This window comes from Nannospalax galili, unplaced genomic scaffold (genome assembly GCF_000622305.1).
Source record: "Nannospalax galili isolate Female #2095 unplaced genomic scaffold, S.galili_v1.0 scaffold517, whole genome shotgun sequence".
Lineage (NCBI taxonomy): Eukaryota > Metazoa > Chordata > Mammalia > Rodentia > Spalacidae > Nannospalax > Nannospalax galili.
In genome coordinates, this window is record NW_008340098.1 from 1,740,163 (window position 1) to 1,755,650 (window position 15,488).

The following is a 15,488-nucleotide window of genomic DNA, read 5'->3' on the forward strand; positions in this document are numbered from 1 at the left end:
AAGGTGGGGGGGGGGTCTGGGAATATGGCTGCATTAGTAGAATGCTTACTTGCCATGCATGAAACCTTCCATTCAGTCCCTAGTAAACAGACATGTTCATGCACATCTGTAATACCAGTATTTGGAACAGGCAAGGGGATCAGAAGTCCCAAGTCATCTAAGCCACACTATTTAGGCCTGGCTGGCCTAGAACTCATTATGTAGACCAGGCTGGCCTCAAACTCAGAGATCTACCTGCTGGGATTAAAGGTGTGTGCTATCACCCCTGGTCAAGGTCATCCTCAACTACAGTAGGCTTCATGAGCCCCTACCTTAAAAAACCATCCTGATTTAACTTCTAATTAACTGTGTCATGCTGAGCAAATAACTTGACCTCTTTATGCCTTAGTTGGTTGCTTTGACTAAGTAACTTCTCTGTGACTCCCTTTTCTCATCTGTAAAATCTCATGTACTTCATAAAGATATATTAATCTTTCTAACGGTAGAAAAGGGTAGAACTGTTTCTGACATACGGTAAGTACTAAGTAAATGCAAACTTATTACGAAGGCTACTACTAGTGGTATTGGAGATGAACCCAGGGCCTTATTAAAGATAAGCATGTATTCTATTACCGAGCTATAATCTCTAGCCCTTGGTTTTTTGAGACAGAGTCCTATGTAGCCCAGTCTGGCCCCCAACTCTTGATTTTCCTGTTTCTGCCTCAGCACTAGGACTACAGGCATGGTACCACCACAACTAGCTATGACCCTTGTCTTTATATCCCTTATTATGCCTAGCTCAGGCATTACTTGAGATATTAAAGACTGAAGATATGAATAGGTTTTTATTTTGGTTTTTGAGACAGGGTCTCATAAAACCCTGGCCAGCCTAGAACTTGCTATGTAGGTCAGGCTAGTCTTGAACTTACAAAGATCTGTCTACCTCTGCCCCTGAAATGCTAGGATTAAAGGCGTGTACAATTGTGCCTGGTCTAAGGCTAGATTTTGATGCCTACACAAACTTTCATCTTGGCTCCAAAGCACTGGCCTGCAGCTAATCCTGAGAAGGGTTTCTATAAAGGTCTAAGGTTCACAGCAGGTGATGAGAGGGTTTGGGAAGTGTAGACCCCTAGCCTAAATGGGGGAGATGCTCAAAGAGATACAAAGGCAGTAGAGGTGTGAGGGTAGGGCATATGTTATTTATTGACATTTGTTCCCCTTCACTGGTCACTGCTCTTGACTCGCAGGACAACAGGCACAGAACTGCAAGGGATCATGCCCAACTCTGTGATCACCAGATCCACAAGCTCTGGGGGAGTCACATCATAGACCAAATTCAACAACCGGAGCGATGGATATTTTTGCCAGTCAGCCAGTGCCACACGTTCTCCCCGCTCACACTGCAGATCATCAGGGTCATCTGTAATGGGAGGTGGGCCCATTATATCCTTTTAGAAAGCAAATCATGGTTTACTTTCCCTTCTCCCTCTCAAAGCTTCTCAGGTCCCTGAAAGCCTCTCTTCTGCCCTGCTTACCTAGCTCATTAGAAACAAAGGCATCAGTCTGCACACGTTCACAGAACTTGTATGTTTCACAGCAGACTAGTACTGGAACATTATGGACTCGAGCCACCAGGGCCAGCTGTGCTGTCCCTACCCGTGACATCACAGATCCATTGGCCAGGAGCGCATAAGCTCCCAATAGCACCTTGGAAACCTGTTTGTTTTAGATAATGTAGAAAGGAAAGAAAAATATGTCATGTTATGTAAATGTATAATAAAGTCCCCCACTTCTTCCCAGGACAACAATATTAACAACAAACACTGCTGGCCACTCTTCTTAGAAAATACCTAACCATCTCATATCTTCCCAGAACAGGAAAACTGGCCTGTTCCTTTTTGTTGGCTGCTACTTTTAAATATTTAATATACTCTTACAGTAGCTAAACTGTGCCATAACATGTTGTAGGTGTTTTTTGTTTTGTTTTGTTTTTAAATAAAAGGTGCCAAGCATGGTGGTGCACACCTTTAATCCCCGGAGTTGGGAAGCTGGGAGGCAGCTCTCTGAGTCTGTGGCCAGCCAGGGCCTGTCTCATAAAAAAAAAAAAAAAAAAAAAATCAAGTACGAATAAAAGGTAAGGGCTAGTAAGGTACCTCAGTCAGTGGGTAAAGGCATTTGCTGCCAAGCCTGATGAACTGAATTCTATCCCCAGGACCCAAATGGAAGAGAACCAACTCCCAAAGAATGACTTTCACATGCCTGGCATGGCAGAGACCTCCCCAGCAATAAATAAATATAAATGCAAAAAAAAAAAAAAAAAAAAAAAAAAAAAAGAATAAAAGGTAAAAGTATGCCTGTATTACTACATTCAGTCCCTTCATGTCTGGAATTGCTTTCCTCTGGGAACCTTCACCTCTGGGAGCACATAGGAGGCTGCAGGAATCAGCAGATAGGAGGTAGGGACCCCAGCATGGACAAGAGAACGGAGCATGTTCCTTCCCTCAAGCCGGGGCCGGCTGTCCACCACAACCACCCGAAACCGCCTGCCCTCGATCCAAGCCTCCTGGAGAATTCGTGATACCAGAGATGAGCTAGATGTGGATGGAGACAAGACTCAGTTATAAAAGTTACTAATTGGTAGTAGCCTGCCTGAAAGGCAAGGCGTCCACCTTTCTTCTGATCACTCCTCCTATGTTCTGAGTCACAGATGTTGACCATACCATCCATATACTAGGATCACATCTCCATCACTGATCTTCTTATAGGCAAAGCGTGAAATTGCCTGAGCTGCAAGCACAATCTTCTCTTGCACATACCGATCAATGGCTTCTACAAGTTCAGACTTGGCCTAAATGTTTAGAGAACAGGAAACAGATACATTTCTCCCTCTGGTTATCATGTCACATGCTTGAATAGGTATACAATGATAGGCCTGCAGGGGTGCCAAAGACAGCAGTAAAAGCACTTAAACATTTCTTTAACCAGTGACTCGGGCAGTGTGGCATGTGTTGGGTGTTTCTGGGAGTTCTGAACGTGTTGCTTTACCCTAACCACAGGTACATGCTTTCCCATTCCCAGATTCATCCATTACCTCCTCTTCCCGCTTGGCGCTGCTCATGCTGGTGATTTCCTTGTTAAGGAATTTGATGGCATTGTACATGCTTGCTGACAGGGGGCGGCATTGAGTCAGGAAACTGCAACAACAATACCTTACATCTGGGCAACTGGTTACAACTTACAAGGCTGACACATTAAAAAAAATTTCTTTAAAAAGAAAACAGAAGAGAAAGCTGAAAGAGACAGGCAAGAGAACGAGTACCAAGAAAAGACAGTATGGTAGGAACGGATTTGCATGGCTGTCCTTACCTAATATAGGGTTTCAGCTTATTCACAAGATCCCTTGAGAGTTCCTCACTGGGAGGTGTTGTATAATCCCGAATTACCTACAGAACACACAAGTTGATCAACAAAGTGCTCCCTCATGAAGGTCTCTAAAATGGGGTAGAAGAAAGTATTTGGAGTGAGAGTCACTGACTCTTTACCTCAGAGATTATCTTGGGAGAAGAGCTGGTGGTGTACAGTTGGGGAGTGGGGTGGAGTCACAGAGAACAGAACAGAGCATACCTGCTGCAAGGCATGAAGCAGGGCAATACACCGGGCATTGGAGCCACTGACCAGGCCCTGGGAGTACTGCAGGCCGAGTCGCACCATGGCTGGGTGGATCACAGAGGATGGGATGCTGATGGGATGGCTGTGTCACATACTTTGCAAGGGAACTTGAGTACCTCTTACCCCCTGCCCCTGATGAAAAGGAACTTCCTTCCCCCATTTCCCATTTCCTGAAGGTTTGCTTTGAGTTCATATTTTTTCCTAATCATTCAAATTTCTAGTTACATTTAACACCAAGTTCTTCAATCTTAAAAGTTATGACAATTCTTTAGACTTAAAAGTTATGACAATTTTCTTAAGATCCTACCTCATGTACTGGGTCAAAGAATTTTGTCTGCTGTACTGGGGTAGGTGGGAGAAAAGACTGACTTTGGACCCATAATCCTTTCGTGTAGGAACCTGGACAAAGGAATAGGACCAGTAACTCAGTTCAAAATTTATGGGACAAAGCTAGAAAGAAAGTGAACTCACTTCTTTGACCCAAATACTCATGCTTTTTCAGAGCCTCACTGTGCTCAGAACAATTCTCTTCCCTCTCATCCATCTCTTAATGCTTTTTGTGACCAAGTATGAAACTCACTTCCTACCTGTTGTCGCTCTGGTTTTTTAACAAGCCTCCTCAGAAGTGCAGGGTCATCAACCTGGGTGTGCTCAGGGGGACATTTCGCTCCTGAAAGTTAATGGTTATGTTTTCCAGATACTGTAGGTCTTGAAATGAGTAATATGTTCTTAGGGCATAGGAAGATTCATGAAAATAGAAAGTTGAGTGCCAGGTGTGGTGGTGCACACCTTTAATCCTAGAACTAGGGAGGCAGAGGCAGGCAGATCTCTGTGAGTTTGAGACCAGCCTGTTCCACATAGTGAGTTCAGGTTAACCAGAGGTACAAAGTAAGATACTGTCTCAAAAAAAAAGAGAAGATGTAGAAAATAGGAAGTTAAGGGAACATGGGGAGTCAAAAATAGAGGTCAGGATGAAGTTGACAGAAAAATTTTGAACTCTGGCTCCCAAGCTAAAAACGGTAAGATACCTGAAGAAGTTTCTCCTGTTGTGCTAGGGCAGGCCTGAGGGGGTGGCCCTCTTTGTTCTCCTTTTCTTGCTTGTTTCAGGGCCCGCTCTGCCTCCTGCTTGGCTCTCCGCTCAGCTCGAAGTTCTGCCTTACTCCGGCCGGCTAGAACTTTCTCCCCAGCAGTGCCCCCCACCTGGCTGCCAGGTTCTGGCAATTCTCTGGTTGGGCCTACCAGAAGTAGAAGGAAGATCACTTTTCACTTGCTTAAACTAACTTTGTTCTGTCACCCCCCCCACCACATCTCTCTACCAGCACCTTTAAAAAAGCCCTAGCACCTTGACCTTGGGCTGTAGATACAGCAGAGCCAATTTCTGGTTCTGCCCCTTTTTCCTCCTTCCGTTTCTTCTTCTGCTGTTTCTTTTCCTTCCGAAGCTGCAGCTTTTCTTCTTGGGTCATCTCCCTCCCCGCTGCCTGAGACACAGACATAGGAACTGCTCTTCAAGGTGAATCAACACTGTCCGGTGCTTTACGAGATTCCCACAAGGTTAAGCCCCGAATCCTGTAACTTCCACAAGCTGCCAGTTATAAGCCTACTATCCCACAGTAAGAGAAAATTCTTCAGAGCCAAAGCCACATACTGTTAGGCTCTGTACAATCTGGTTTTACAGAGAAATGAACTGAAAAGGGATGGGAGATGCGTCCGAAAGAGCTGACAGCTTTCTGTGAAGGGCTTGACAGCAACTTGGACGGTCTCCCTCACTTACCCCTGGCCGAGGAGAAAGTTCTGCCTTCATCCCGGATCCTGATTCTGCATCAGAAAACAGGGTACAGAGTGAACTAGAGAGGCTCTGGGAGGGTTTGGGGAAACTCGTACTGGGCGCATCTGACTTCTGGGTTGGCATGACCACAGCTAGGCCACCAGGCATGAGGCGCCCCAGAATCCGCGTGGGGACGCACAGCGCGGCAGGATCAAAGGACAGGCGGGGAAAGACAGAGAAGTAAATCATCCATCTGGGAGCCGGCCCGCATGCAGCGCGGTTTGCGCCCTAGACTGTAACCAGAGTCCCGCAATGCACCGGAACAGAACGGCAGAGCCTGAAGAGGCTCCAGGCCCATCACCAGCCATCTGGCACTCGTCAGCTCGTGTACCAATAGTTACGCCCGGCCCTTCACTCACCTTCGCGAACAGCCACAGCCACCGCAGCCATGGCTCTCGGTCCTAGGCTCCGCCCGCAGAGGTCACAGGGAACTACAGCGCCACCTGGACTGGAGGCTCCGCTGCGGACGCCCGCGCCTCGCCGCCTGCCGCCTACAATTTCCGGCGTGCACCGGATCTCAACGGGACTACGGGTCGCAATAAGGACCGTCTCTGTGTTCCCAATTAGGACAGCCTCATGCCCTTTAGACTACAAGTCCCATCATGCCAGAGTTGCTGTTTCCTGAGCCGACGTCCTACCGCCGTCCCACCTCGGATCTCAGGCCCCCAAAATGGCGAGCGGGGCTGCAGGAACGCGCTGAGCGGTGGAGGCGAACGTGCAGAGCCTCTGCGGCCCTCCTAGTCTGGAGCCCTGCCTTAGGGAACATGCACTTTTCCATTCCTGAAACCGAGTCCCGAAGCGGGGACAGCGGCGGCTCCGCCTACGTGGTGAGGAGCAGCTAGGTCTGGGCTGGGGCGGGGATAACGGGTCGGAGCTCTTGGAACGGCCTTGCTGTTCGGGCCCGGCCTCCAGCCTTGGAACCTCGCTGGAAGCGCATCTTCTGGCTTAGCTTTGTACAGAAGTCGCCTCAGCTCCAATAGATTCTTTGAGCGGTTGATTTTCCCGGCTAGGCCGCGGCTGCTCTGGTGGTGGGCGGTGGGCATCACTGTCATCGGGAGAGAGGCTGCATCACCAGCGCCAGGGTTTCCCTTGGACCGGGCCTTCTGTTTGGAACCTGGCGCTGGGAAAACAGGCTAACTCCCGAGAAATCTCGGCACGTTGTGCAGAAGACGGAGCTGTCAGACAACTTCCGGCCAGGTTTCTGGGAACAAGAAGTGTCTCGGACTTCGACCCTGAAATGTTTGCCTGCTTTTGTGTCCTCAGGCCTATAACATTCACGTGAATGGAGTCCTGCACTGTCGGGTGCGCTACAGTCAGCTCCTGGGGCTGCATGAGCAGGTGGGACTAGGATCCCTGTCTAGAGGCTGCTTCTGGCACGTTCCTACCCTGGAGCATTAATCCCCTCTTATCGCATTCCCCTGTAATCAGTGCTGTCGTGGAAGGTGTAGTGCCATATTATCCAGACATTTCCCGGGAACTCCCTACGCAGCTTGTCTTTCACTATAATACCTGCGCCTCCCTGTACTCATATCCTCATGCCTTTTCTGCTTTTTCATTCTTTGCCCCTGCATGAAAAAAGAAAACCCTCTCTGTTGGCCAAAGCGCATTCCTTTTGTTAAACTACAACTTAGGAAACCTTTCCCTGATTATACAAACCATTCACTTAATTCCTTGTGTTCCCTGGCTCATGTCAGTGTGTGGCCGTGTATCTGTGATGTAGTGTTTCTTTGCCTTCCTCACCAGATAGTGAGCTCTGTATTTAACCTGGTAGAGAACCCTGGTCATACTGACAATTAGTTGTCAGTCCTGAGCAAGTTACCTAATTTCTTTAGGCCTCCATTTCTACAAATGAAATAGATTCCTTGGTTTTTGAAGTCCCTTCAAGTCTTAAGACACTTTGTGAACATTTTATATGGCTTTACTATTTATGCACATAAATGTTTCCTAAAAACGTACTCTCCTTCCGGGGAGAGTTCACTGAACAGTCTTGCTAGATGAAATCAAGGGGCTCCCAGACCCCCACGGAAACACTATGGTATAGAGGGGCTTGTAGAATTTATACCTAAGACAACTTCCCTGATATCCTGACACTGTCAAAATCATTGTTTCCCAAATAACAAGGATAGCTGGGGGAACCCAAGGGGGCATGGTGAGCTCAATAGTCTCCTCTCATATTCTGTGTTTATAAGAAGGGCTGTATCTCTTTTTTCACATAGCTTCGGAAGGAGTATGGGGCCAATGTGCTTCCTGCATTCCCCCCAAAGAAGCTTTTCTCTCTGACACCTGCAGAGGTAGAGCAGAGGAGAGAGCAGTTAGAAAAGTACATGCAAGCTGGTAAGTTGGAGAAACTCTAGGCTATTTTGAGGACCATGGGGAGATTAAAACAGGTGGCTCTGTAGAACGTCCTATATTAATGACTAGATCTAGGAAACCTCTTGTCTGTTTAATTGGCAAAGCGAATAGTTGTCAAGGATTTTTAATTCTATACTAGTAAAGCAACTTGGGCACTAACTTCTATGAGAAATACTAGTATAACACTAGTTTTAAAAGTAATTTAGATTGGTGGGGAGAACTTTGTATCTGATGTGCTTTAGATTAACATCATTGTTATTTCCCTAGTTCTGTAGACTGGACTCAACTAGATGGCAGCCAAGGGTGGGGCAGGTGAAGAATTTATGCAAACAGTGTGTGAGGTGAGGCCAGCTGGGGAATGTGGCAGGCCACCATTAGCCCAGGAAATGGGGTTGGGGGGATACCTACTAAAAGAGGACTTGGGGAAGCCAAGAATGAGTTCTAAGTTACTAGAATATCATTCTTTTGTCCCCACAGTTCGGCAAGACCCATTGCTTGGGAGCAGTGAGACCTTCAATAGTTTCCTACGTCGGGCCCAACAGGTAAGGCGTTAGACAGAACCCAGATTTAAGGGCCTGGTAGAAAATCATGTCGTAAATTACACGGTTATAGTTACCTGGCACCTTTTATTAATGGAATGGAGCTTCTGCTGTACCACTGAATTCAAGAGAAGCCCAGCCTGTATTTAAGAATACAGAGGGACCTAGAGGACACCAGAGGGACCTAGAAAGTTGGAGTGGCTTAGAGCTAGACCATAGGCAGATATTAACAAGGCAGTGCTTCCCATCCAAATTATCTGTTCATACAGGAGACACAGCAGGTCCCCACAGAGGAGGTCTCCTTGGAAGTTCTGCTCAGTAATGGACAGAAAGTTCTAGTCAATGTGCTAACTTCAGATCAGACTGAGGATGTCCTGGAGGTAAGGTGTTTGTTCAGCATAGCCCCTCTGCTAGTGCACACTAGGGCCCACACCAGGACCAGCCAGTTGGATGAGCTGTACTTCCTTCCTCTCTCCAGGCTGTGGCTACAAAGCTGGATCTTCCAGATGACTTGATTGGATATTTTAGTCTCTTCCTTGTTCGAGAAAAAGAGGATGGAGCCTTTTCTTGTGAGTTTCTCTGGACTTTATTGCTTGTGTTTCTAGCAGTGAGTTCTGTCTAGCTGACTCCTGCCAGGATGGCACATTTCCTCCAAACTCTTCATTGGTTTCCCTTCCTCTTAAGTCTCATCACTTTTTTTTTTCTTCCCATTTTCAATCCACAGTTGTACGGAAGTTGCAAGAGTTTGAACTGCCTTATGTATCTGTTACCAGTCTTCGGAGTCAAGAGTATAAGATTGTTCTCAGGAAGAGGTCAGGGCTGGGCCTGAAAGTGGGAGAGGGTACTGGGTTAGATTGTTGGGCCACGTATTGAGGCAGCTTAGTCTGGCCAAGGGAGCAAGACTGGATATTTTAACCATGCATCACAATCTCCTACTATACCACTATTAATTAGTCCCCAGTAGTTGCAGATTACTCCTGTTTGGCTCCTTTTCCATTCTGTCTTTGCCTTGCCCAAGCTTAGTCCCATTACCTCTTTCTACCCTTTGGCCCCACAGTTATTGGGACTCTGCCTATGACGATGATGTCATGGAGAACCGGGTTGGCCTGAACCTGCTTTACGCTCAGGTGAGCTTGGCGCTGCCTCAGAACCCTTTCCCTGAAAATGACTCTGGTGCTCCATTCTCCCAAGAGAACTTCCATGTATTTATTGGTTCCAGTTCATGGGGAAGTTCCTAGAATATTGTTAGAGCTCCTGGCAGAACTTTTGCTCCATAAGCTGATAAGGTATCTCACTGCAAAGGGCTCTCAAGTGTGGTCAGGCTGGACAGAGCTCATGTGGTCACTCTCTTGGAACTAACTGGAAGCCCCTACTTCCCACTCATTGTGTCTACTGTAGACCGTGTCAGATATTGAGCGTGGGTGGATCCTGGTCACCAAAGAGCAACACCGACAGCTCAAATCTCTGCAAGAGAAAGTCTCCAAAAAGGAGGTGAAGTTTTTGCCTTGCCATCTCCCTGCAAACGGTTCCTAGCTCTGAGGCTGCCCTACTTTTCTAACCCACCACACTCAATCATTTCTCAGTTCCTGCGGCTGGCCCAAACTCTGCGGCATTATGGCTACCTTCGCTTCGATGCCTGTGTGGCTGACTTCCCAGAGAAGGACTGTCCTGTGGTGGTCAGTGCAGGCAACAGTGAGCTAAGTCTACAGCTGCGCCTGCCTGGTCAGCAACTCCGGGAAGGCTCCTTCCGGGTTACTCGAATGCGATGCTGGCGGGTCACTTCCTCTGTGAGTTTTTTTGGTCTTTGTTGTTTTGGAGACAGGGTCTCCCTGTAGCCCCAGCTGGCTTAGAATTTGCTATGTAGACCAGGCTGGCCTCAATCTTAAAAAGATCCAACTGCCTCTGCCCCGAGAGCTGGGATTAAAGGCACACATCACGGCACTCGGGTGGTTTGGTTTTTGAAACAACTTTTAGCTATGTCCTCAGTGCTGACATGGATCTCTGCAGTCCAGCTATTCTTGAACTAGAGATCCTCCTGCCTCAGCTTTTCAAGGAATGGGATTAGTACCACACCTGGCTTTCTTCTGTGAGTTGGAATGAAGTGGGCATTGTAAGATGGGGGCCTGGCAAGCCGTGAGCTTCGGGATGAGGCTGCAGAGGTCCATATCTTGTCCAAAATGAATTCCACCTAAGCCCCATTCCTCTTCCAGGTGCCATTGCCCAGTGGAGGCACGAGCAGTCCAAGCAGGGGCCGGGGTGAGGTACGCTTGGAACTGGCTTTTGAATACCTCATGAGCAAGGACCGGCTACAATGGGTCACCATCACCAGCCCCCAGGTGTGAGCCTACCCTCAGAACTCCTTTAGGTCCCCAAGTCTAGGGCTTCCAGGACTTCATGTGAGTGGGAATCCAGGTCTTAGACCAGACTAGGGATGACATCTCTAATCAGGCTGAGCTCTCTTCTTACCCTCAGGCTATCATGATGAGCATCTGTTTGCAGTCCATGGTGGATGAGCTGATGGTGAAGAAATCTGGGGGCAATATCAGGAAGGTAAGCAACAAGTAGAACCGAAGCAGCTGAGAGCTGGTGTTTTGTCCTAGGGGTAAGACTCCTCTTGAGAAGTGATTGGGATTCTGAAGGGAATATTCTTGCCTTTATCAGCACTTTGGGTCTGTCCTCAGATGCTGCGTCGGCGGGTGGGGGGTGCCTTGAGACGTTCAGACAGCCAGCAAGCAGTGAAGTCCCCACCATTGCTTGTAAGTATCACCCCCTAGTCAGTGCCTTGGCTCCCAGCCTTGCCTTCCCTCTCCTGAGTCTGACTGACCTCTCTGCCCCTTTTCCCCAGGAGTCACCAGATGCCAACCGGGAATCCGTGGTCAAACTCTCAGTGAGTTACAGGGTTGGTGAGGATGGTGTCTGTAGGGACCTAATAAGCTGGAGCCCTCTGACCCCACCCCACCTCTATTACAGAGTAAGCTGAGTGCTGTGAGCTTGCGGGGAATTGGCAGTCCCGGCACAGATGCCAGTGCCAGTGATGTCCACGGCAATTTCGCCTTCGAGGGCATTGGAGATGAGGATCTGTAATCTCAACTGCTTGGATATCTGCCCTCTATTCCAGAGAAAATTCACACAAACTTGCCCCATGCCTGTGCTCCCAAGCTAGGAGGAAGTCTTTTCCTTCTCCCTTCCTACTTCCCCTTTTTTTCCTCTTGGCTAGGGGCCTCTTAACCTACCTTCCCTTCCCCTCTGGGCTGGCTACACAAAGCATCACTGTCTCTTTTTCAGAGTTGGCCCTTGATGCCAAATTAGCATTTAGCATTTTGCACAAAGTCTAAGAGACCATGGCTACCTGCCTTGGGGAGGAACCACAGTTCCTCCTGGGCTGCTTCTGCAGGCTTCTTTGGGCCAGGCCATGGGCAAAGGGAAGGGCAGAGGTCTGTGAATGGTCTGACCAGCTCCCCATCATTAAACTCAGCTTGACTGATGCCTACCTCTGGTTCCCTCTCACTGCCCTTGCTGCCCCCCTTGATAGCATGGGCTGCTATACTAAGGGTAAGGCCTGATGTTTGCCATTGCCAATTCAGCATAGACATGGCTTTGTTAGTGTTTCCTTTATTATAAAGCACTGAAATAAGTTAAAACAGGTGGAAGGCTGGGCAATCCCCCAGCTAGTTCATCCACAGCCCCTGGGAGCTGTGGCAGTGAATCCAAGGTCCTGGTCATGGAGCTCATTAAGTATATGAGCCAAGACAGGTCCCCTGGTCCATATGGGCTCTGCCCATGGGATTTGGGCTGATCCATATAATGCCTAGGTTAGTCTGTGTGGAACCCCTGGCCAGCGGGGGAGGAAAGGGAAGGTGGTCTCTAGTCCATTTGTATAAAACACAGGAGTAATTCATAGGGCCCTGGGGTAAAAATCTAGTTCAAGGTGAGTCTGTATGGAGAGCTCTGCTACCAGTGGCACTCAGGGTTGCTGGACCCCGAGTGGTCAAAACAGAGGGTGGACTGTGAGGTGGGGCCCATCCCTCAGGGGCAGAGAGGCCAGGCCCACCTGCCCCACCATGGCCGTGCACCTTCTGGTGGCGTTTGTAGTTGTCCCAGTGACCTGTGGTGTAGGCGCAGGTGGCACAGCGGAAGGGCTTCTCGCCCGTGTGTCGCAGCATATGACGTTTGAGGTTCATGCTCTGGTTGCAGCTGTAGTTGCAAAGGCTACACCGAAAAGGTTTGTCACCAGAGTGGATGCGACCATGACGCTTGAGGTTGGCCAGGTTGCCACAGGCATAGGGACAAAGGGGACATTTGTAGGGCTTCTCTCCTGTGTGGACACGCTGGTGCCGTTTCAGGTTATCCAGATGAGCAGAGGCATAGGGACAGCGGGCACAGCGGAAGGGTTTCTCACCACTGTGGGTCTTCATGTGCCGAGCCAAGTGGTTGGGATAGTGAGTGGCAAAGGGACAGAGGCTACAGGCAAAGCCTTTGTCACTGGGACCCTGGGGTCCCCCACTGGCAGCCCCTCCAGCCTCTCCTCGCATGCAGCGCTCACACATAGCAGCTCCCAGGCGGCTGCCCTCACCCTCCTCCAGTTCTTGTCCACAACCCCGGCAGGTCCAAGGGAACAGCAATTCTGGCAGTGGTTCTGATCCAGTTCCACACAAACCCTCCCCTTCACCCTGCAACTGCCCACAGTCTGGCAGAAAACTGGTACCACCTGGTGGCACATGGAGGCTCAAATCTGGAAGAAGCAGAGCATCTGTGGAAACAATGAGACAGGCCCTTAATCCAAGTAGCCCTACTGTTTCCCACCTATGTCCCAGGATGTTTGGTGCTTTGCCTTTTACCTTCAGATCGCCGGGGCACTGCCCCCTCCTGCTCTGTGGGACTGGGAGGCCGGGCTGGTCGTGGAGCACAGCAGCGGAAGCCACAGGTCGGGCAGGGAGGAGTAGGAGGCCCGGTGTGGGTGCGCTGATGCCGCCTCAGGTTGCCCAGGCTGCTGCAGGCAAAGGGGCAGTGGGGACAGCGGTAGGGCTTCTCGCCAGTATGGGTGCGGGTATGTCGTGTCAGGTTGACGAGCTGGGCTGAGGCGTAGGGGCAGCGGCCACAGCGGAACGGCTTCTCCCCGCTGTGTGTCTGCATGTGCCGCTTCAGGTGGCTCGAGTAGTGGGACACGAAGGCGCAGAGGCGGCATGAGTACAGCAGCCGTGGGGGCAGCGGGGCCCCCCCACCCGGCCCTCCTGCCCCACAACACGGCCCCTCACCTGTCAGCCCCCCACACAGCTGGCAGGCTGGGCCTGGCCTCTCACCCCTGGCCTCCCCTGGCCCCCTGGCCGGCTCCTCAACTTCACTCTCAGCACTTAGTGCCCGGCCGCCCCCAGACTCGTCGTCACTCAGCCCATAGGGAAGTCCAGGTCTGGCCCCCTGAGAGTCTCCTGGTGAGAGGGACATAAAAAAAAAAAAATTATATATATATATATGGTTCAAGACCAAGTTCCAAACTCATCATTTCTCATTTATGAACCCACTGGTATAGTTCCCACAACCCCTGTGGTTCCCTCCCAGGAATCAAGGATCAAGTTTTCCCCTACAGTGACTCCAGAACATTCAACATGACTCTGAGCCTAACTAGCGATGATGGAGTTGACCTATACCTAGTTCCACTGAATAGAAAAGATCAAGGCTCACCGTGGGCTGCAGACTGAAGTGAAGCAACAGATTCTTGAGATAAGAAAGTAAAAATACAAAGGCAAAGGGCCTCAAGCTCTTTTTGTAAAAGCTTTTTTAGTAGGGCTGATCATAAAATAAAACCCATCTTGAAAAGTAGGCATAAAACATAATACAGGTTACACCACCGAAAGGACTGATTCTTTTGCATGGGTTCTCCACGACTTTCAAAAATGGATAGGGTGATGCTAAGACTTAAGAACAGAAACTAAAACCTCTCGTACAAAAGATCTTTTGCTGCAGAGAAAGGAAGTTGAGTAGCTAACGCTTACGTCCCTTCTCCAAACTCTTGAGGTGGAACGCACGCGACAGGACTAGGGACAAGGTTATTAAAAGGGCATTTACTTTTAAACAATTGCTCCACGTGATTCACCACCCTTATATTTATGCCTCTCTAGACCAGGACCCAAATTCACCTCAGCTGTGATGCTGCGGATGGGACCAGTAAGCAAATCAAGAAATCTAGCTCCTAACCAAGCCGGTCCTAGATTGTGGCAGGAAGTGGTGTTTTTGGCCGCTGACACTGACTTCCAAAGGGCTGGGGTCTCCAGCAGCCACTAATCATTAGCCACATAACCAAAACCTACCTTCAGAGTCTCTCTCAAAGCCCATGAGCTGGTCGTTGTGGCCGTCACCTTCCTCCTCTTCCTCTTCCTCTTCAAACTCCAGATCCTGGCCTAGTAGCAAATCACTCTCCAACACCAGGGCCCCGGGTCCTTCGTCGAAAGAATCTTCAGTATCCACTAAAGAGGGGAGGGAGTTTGTGGATTTTCCCTCCCGAGCCGTGCCCATAATCCGCACCCGGGAGCCAGCCGTCGTGGATCGCACTTTCCTTCCATACTCATGACCCTCTCGGGTTTCCTTAGTACTTGGGTAGGACGCTAGAGTCCAGATCACCCGCCCCCATCCCTCAGGAGTCCCCCTCCACCCTGACCTGAGCCCACTCCATTGACCCACCCCCACTACTCCCCGCTCAAGGACTCTGACCCCTGACCTCTGACCCCCTCGCATTTCACCGGCTGCGGGTGGCTTTGCTTCCTTCGGGGCATCGTGACCGGCTCCAGCCCGACGCGCCTCCGGCCCTCGGCCGCCCGGCCCCGCCCCTCTCAGCTCGGCCTGGCCGCCGGCCCCTAGCTCTCAGCATCCGCAGGCTGGCCCCATGCAGCGCTGCCGGCCCTAGGCAACCCCAGGCCCTGGCCCCGAAGCCCAGCTCAGGCCGCTCCCGCCGCCGCCGCCGCTTCCATTCATGGAGCCCCCCTACCCCCCTCCAGAGACCAGCTGGTACCTCCGCACCTGCTTCCGCTTCCGCCGCCGCACAGCCGCACGGGATGCGTAGTCCGCGGGTGGCACAACGGCGAGAGTGCTCAGAGTTGACCGGGAAGTGATTGTGATGCGCAGGGAACCAA

General features: G+C 50.0%; 3 protein-coding genes across 9 annotated transcripts; 1 reads left to right on the forward strand and 2 right to left on the reverse strand.

Annotated features, from left to right (window-relative positions):
• Window positions 1-1,156: 1,156 nt before the first annotated feature.
• Window positions 1,157-5,976, reverse strand: Eif2b4 (eukaryotic translation initiation factor 2B subunit delta). Of its 4 annotated transcripts, none has more exons than XM_008835058.3 (13): window positions 5,833-5,976; window positions 5,420-5,463; window positions 4,997-5,126; window positions 4,677-4,883; window positions 4,236-4,318; window positions 3,956-4,047; window positions 3,604-3,718; window positions 3,346-3,422; window positions 3,071-3,173; window positions 2,700-2,827; window positions 2,393-2,570; window positions 1,515-1,695; window positions 1,157-1,399 (listed from the first exon to the last, which is right to left on the reverse strand). In XM_008835058.3, the coding sequence occupies exons 1-13, from the start codon at window positions 5,861-5,863 to the stop codon at window positions 1,200-1,202; spliced, it is 1,569 nt and encodes a 522-aa protein (XP_008833280.1). In that variant the 5' UTR covers window positions 5,864-5,976; the 3' UTR covers window positions 1,157-1,199. The 4 variants fall into 4 exon arrangements, with proteins under 4 accessions (XP_008833280.1, XP_017654140.1, XP_008833279.1 ...); XM_017798651.2 differs by having other exon boundaries at window positions 2,480-2,570; window positions 4,991-5,126; XM_008835057.2 differs by having other exon boundaries at window positions 1,159-1,399; window positions 4,991-5,126.
• Window positions 5,977-6,036: 60 nt separating this feature from the next.
• On the forward strand, window positions 6,037-11,854 carry Snx17 (sorting nexin 17). Of its 2 annotated transcripts, XM_008835062.2 has the most exons (15): window positions 6,037-6,300; window positions 6,737-6,811; window positions 7,690-7,807; window positions 8,303-8,367; window positions 8,634-8,744; window positions 8,843-8,933; window positions 9,089-9,176; window positions 9,422-9,491; window positions 9,763-9,855; window positions 9,948-10,151; window positions 10,575-10,700; window positions 10,837-10,914; window positions 11,046-11,120; window positions 11,210-11,251; window positions 11,335-11,854. In XM_008835062.2, exons 1-15 carry the CDS (start codon window positions 6,076-6,078, stop codon window positions 11,446-11,448), a joined length of 1,575 nt encoding a protein of 524 aa, XP_008833284.1. In that variant the 5' UTR covers window positions 6,037-6,075; the 3' UTR covers window positions 11,449-11,854. The 2 variants fall into 2 exon arrangements, with proteins under 2 accessions (XP_008833284.1, XP_008833287.1); XM_008835065.3 differs by lacking the exon at window positions 10,575-10,700 and having other exon boundaries at window positions 6,103-6,300.
• On the reverse strand, window positions 11,658-15,420 carry Znf513 (zinc finger protein 513). 3 transcript variants are annotated; one of them, XM_008835061.3, is made up of 4 exons: window positions 15,368-15,420; window positions 14,670-14,825; window positions 13,203-13,790; window positions 11,658-13,114 (listed from the first exon to the last, which is right to left on the reverse strand). In XM_008835061.3, exons 2-4 carry the CDS (start codon window positions 14,692-14,694, stop codon window positions 12,288-12,290), a joined length of 1,440 nt encoding a protein of 479 aa, XP_008833283.1. In that variant the 5' UTR covers window positions 14,695-14,825; window positions 15,368-15,420; the 3' UTR covers window positions 11,658-12,287. The 3 variants fall into 3 exon arrangements, with proteins under 3 accessions (XP_008833283.1, XP_017654144.1, XP_008833281.1); XM_017798655.2 differs by having other exon boundaries at window positions 15,376-15,395; XM_008835059.2 differs by having other exon boundaries at window positions 11,957-13,114; window positions 15,077-15,395.
• Between the last annotated feature and the right edge of the window lie 68 nt (window positions 15,421-15,488).

What these genes read in the sequence shown, in the direction of transcription:
- Eif2b4 (XM_008835056.3), bottom strand. Translation starts at nt 5,662, where the DNA reads ATGATTTACTTCTCTGTCTTTCCCCGCCTGTCCTTTGATCCTGCCGCG. An exon ending in AACTTTCTCCTCGGCCAGGG is followed by an intron (nt 5,127 to 5,419) that starts GTAAGTGAGGGA and finishes TCTGTGTCTCAG; the next exon opens with GCAGCGGGGAGGGAGATGAC. An exon ending in TGCTTCATGCCTTGCAGCAG is followed by an intron (nt 3,423 to 3,603) that starts GTATGCTCTGTT and finishes TGTGTTCTGTAG; the next exon opens with GTAATTCGGGATTATACAAC.
- Snx17 (XM_008835062.2), top strand. Translation starts at nt 6,076, where the DNA reads ATGCCAGAGTTGCTGTTTCCTGAGCCGACGTCCTACCGCCGTCCCACC. An exon ending in AGAAAAGTACATGCAAGCTG is followed by an intron (nt 7,808 to 8,302) that starts GTAAGTTGGAGA and finishes TTGTCCCCACAG; the next exon opens with TTCGGCAAGACCCATTGCTT. An exon ending in AGACTGAGGATGTCCTGGAG is followed by an intron (nt 8,745 to 8,842) that starts GTAAGGTGTTTG and finishes TCCTCTCTCCAG; the next exon opens with GCTGTGGCTACAAAGCTGGA.
- Znf513 (XM_008835059.2), bottom strand. Translation starts at nt 15,131, where the DNA reads ATGCCCCGAAGGAAGCAAAGCCACCCGCAGCCGGTGAAATGCGAGGGG. An exon ending in GAAATGCGAGGGGGTCAGAG is followed by an intron (nt 14,826 to 15,076) that starts GTCAGGGGTCAG and finishes TCCCCTCTTTAG; the next exon opens with TGGATACTGAAGATTCTTTC. An exon ending in CTTTGAGAGAGACTCTGAAG is followed by an intron (nt 13,791 to 14,669) that starts GTAGGTTTTGGT and finishes CCCTCTCACCAG; the next exon opens with GAGACTCTCAGGGGGCCAGA.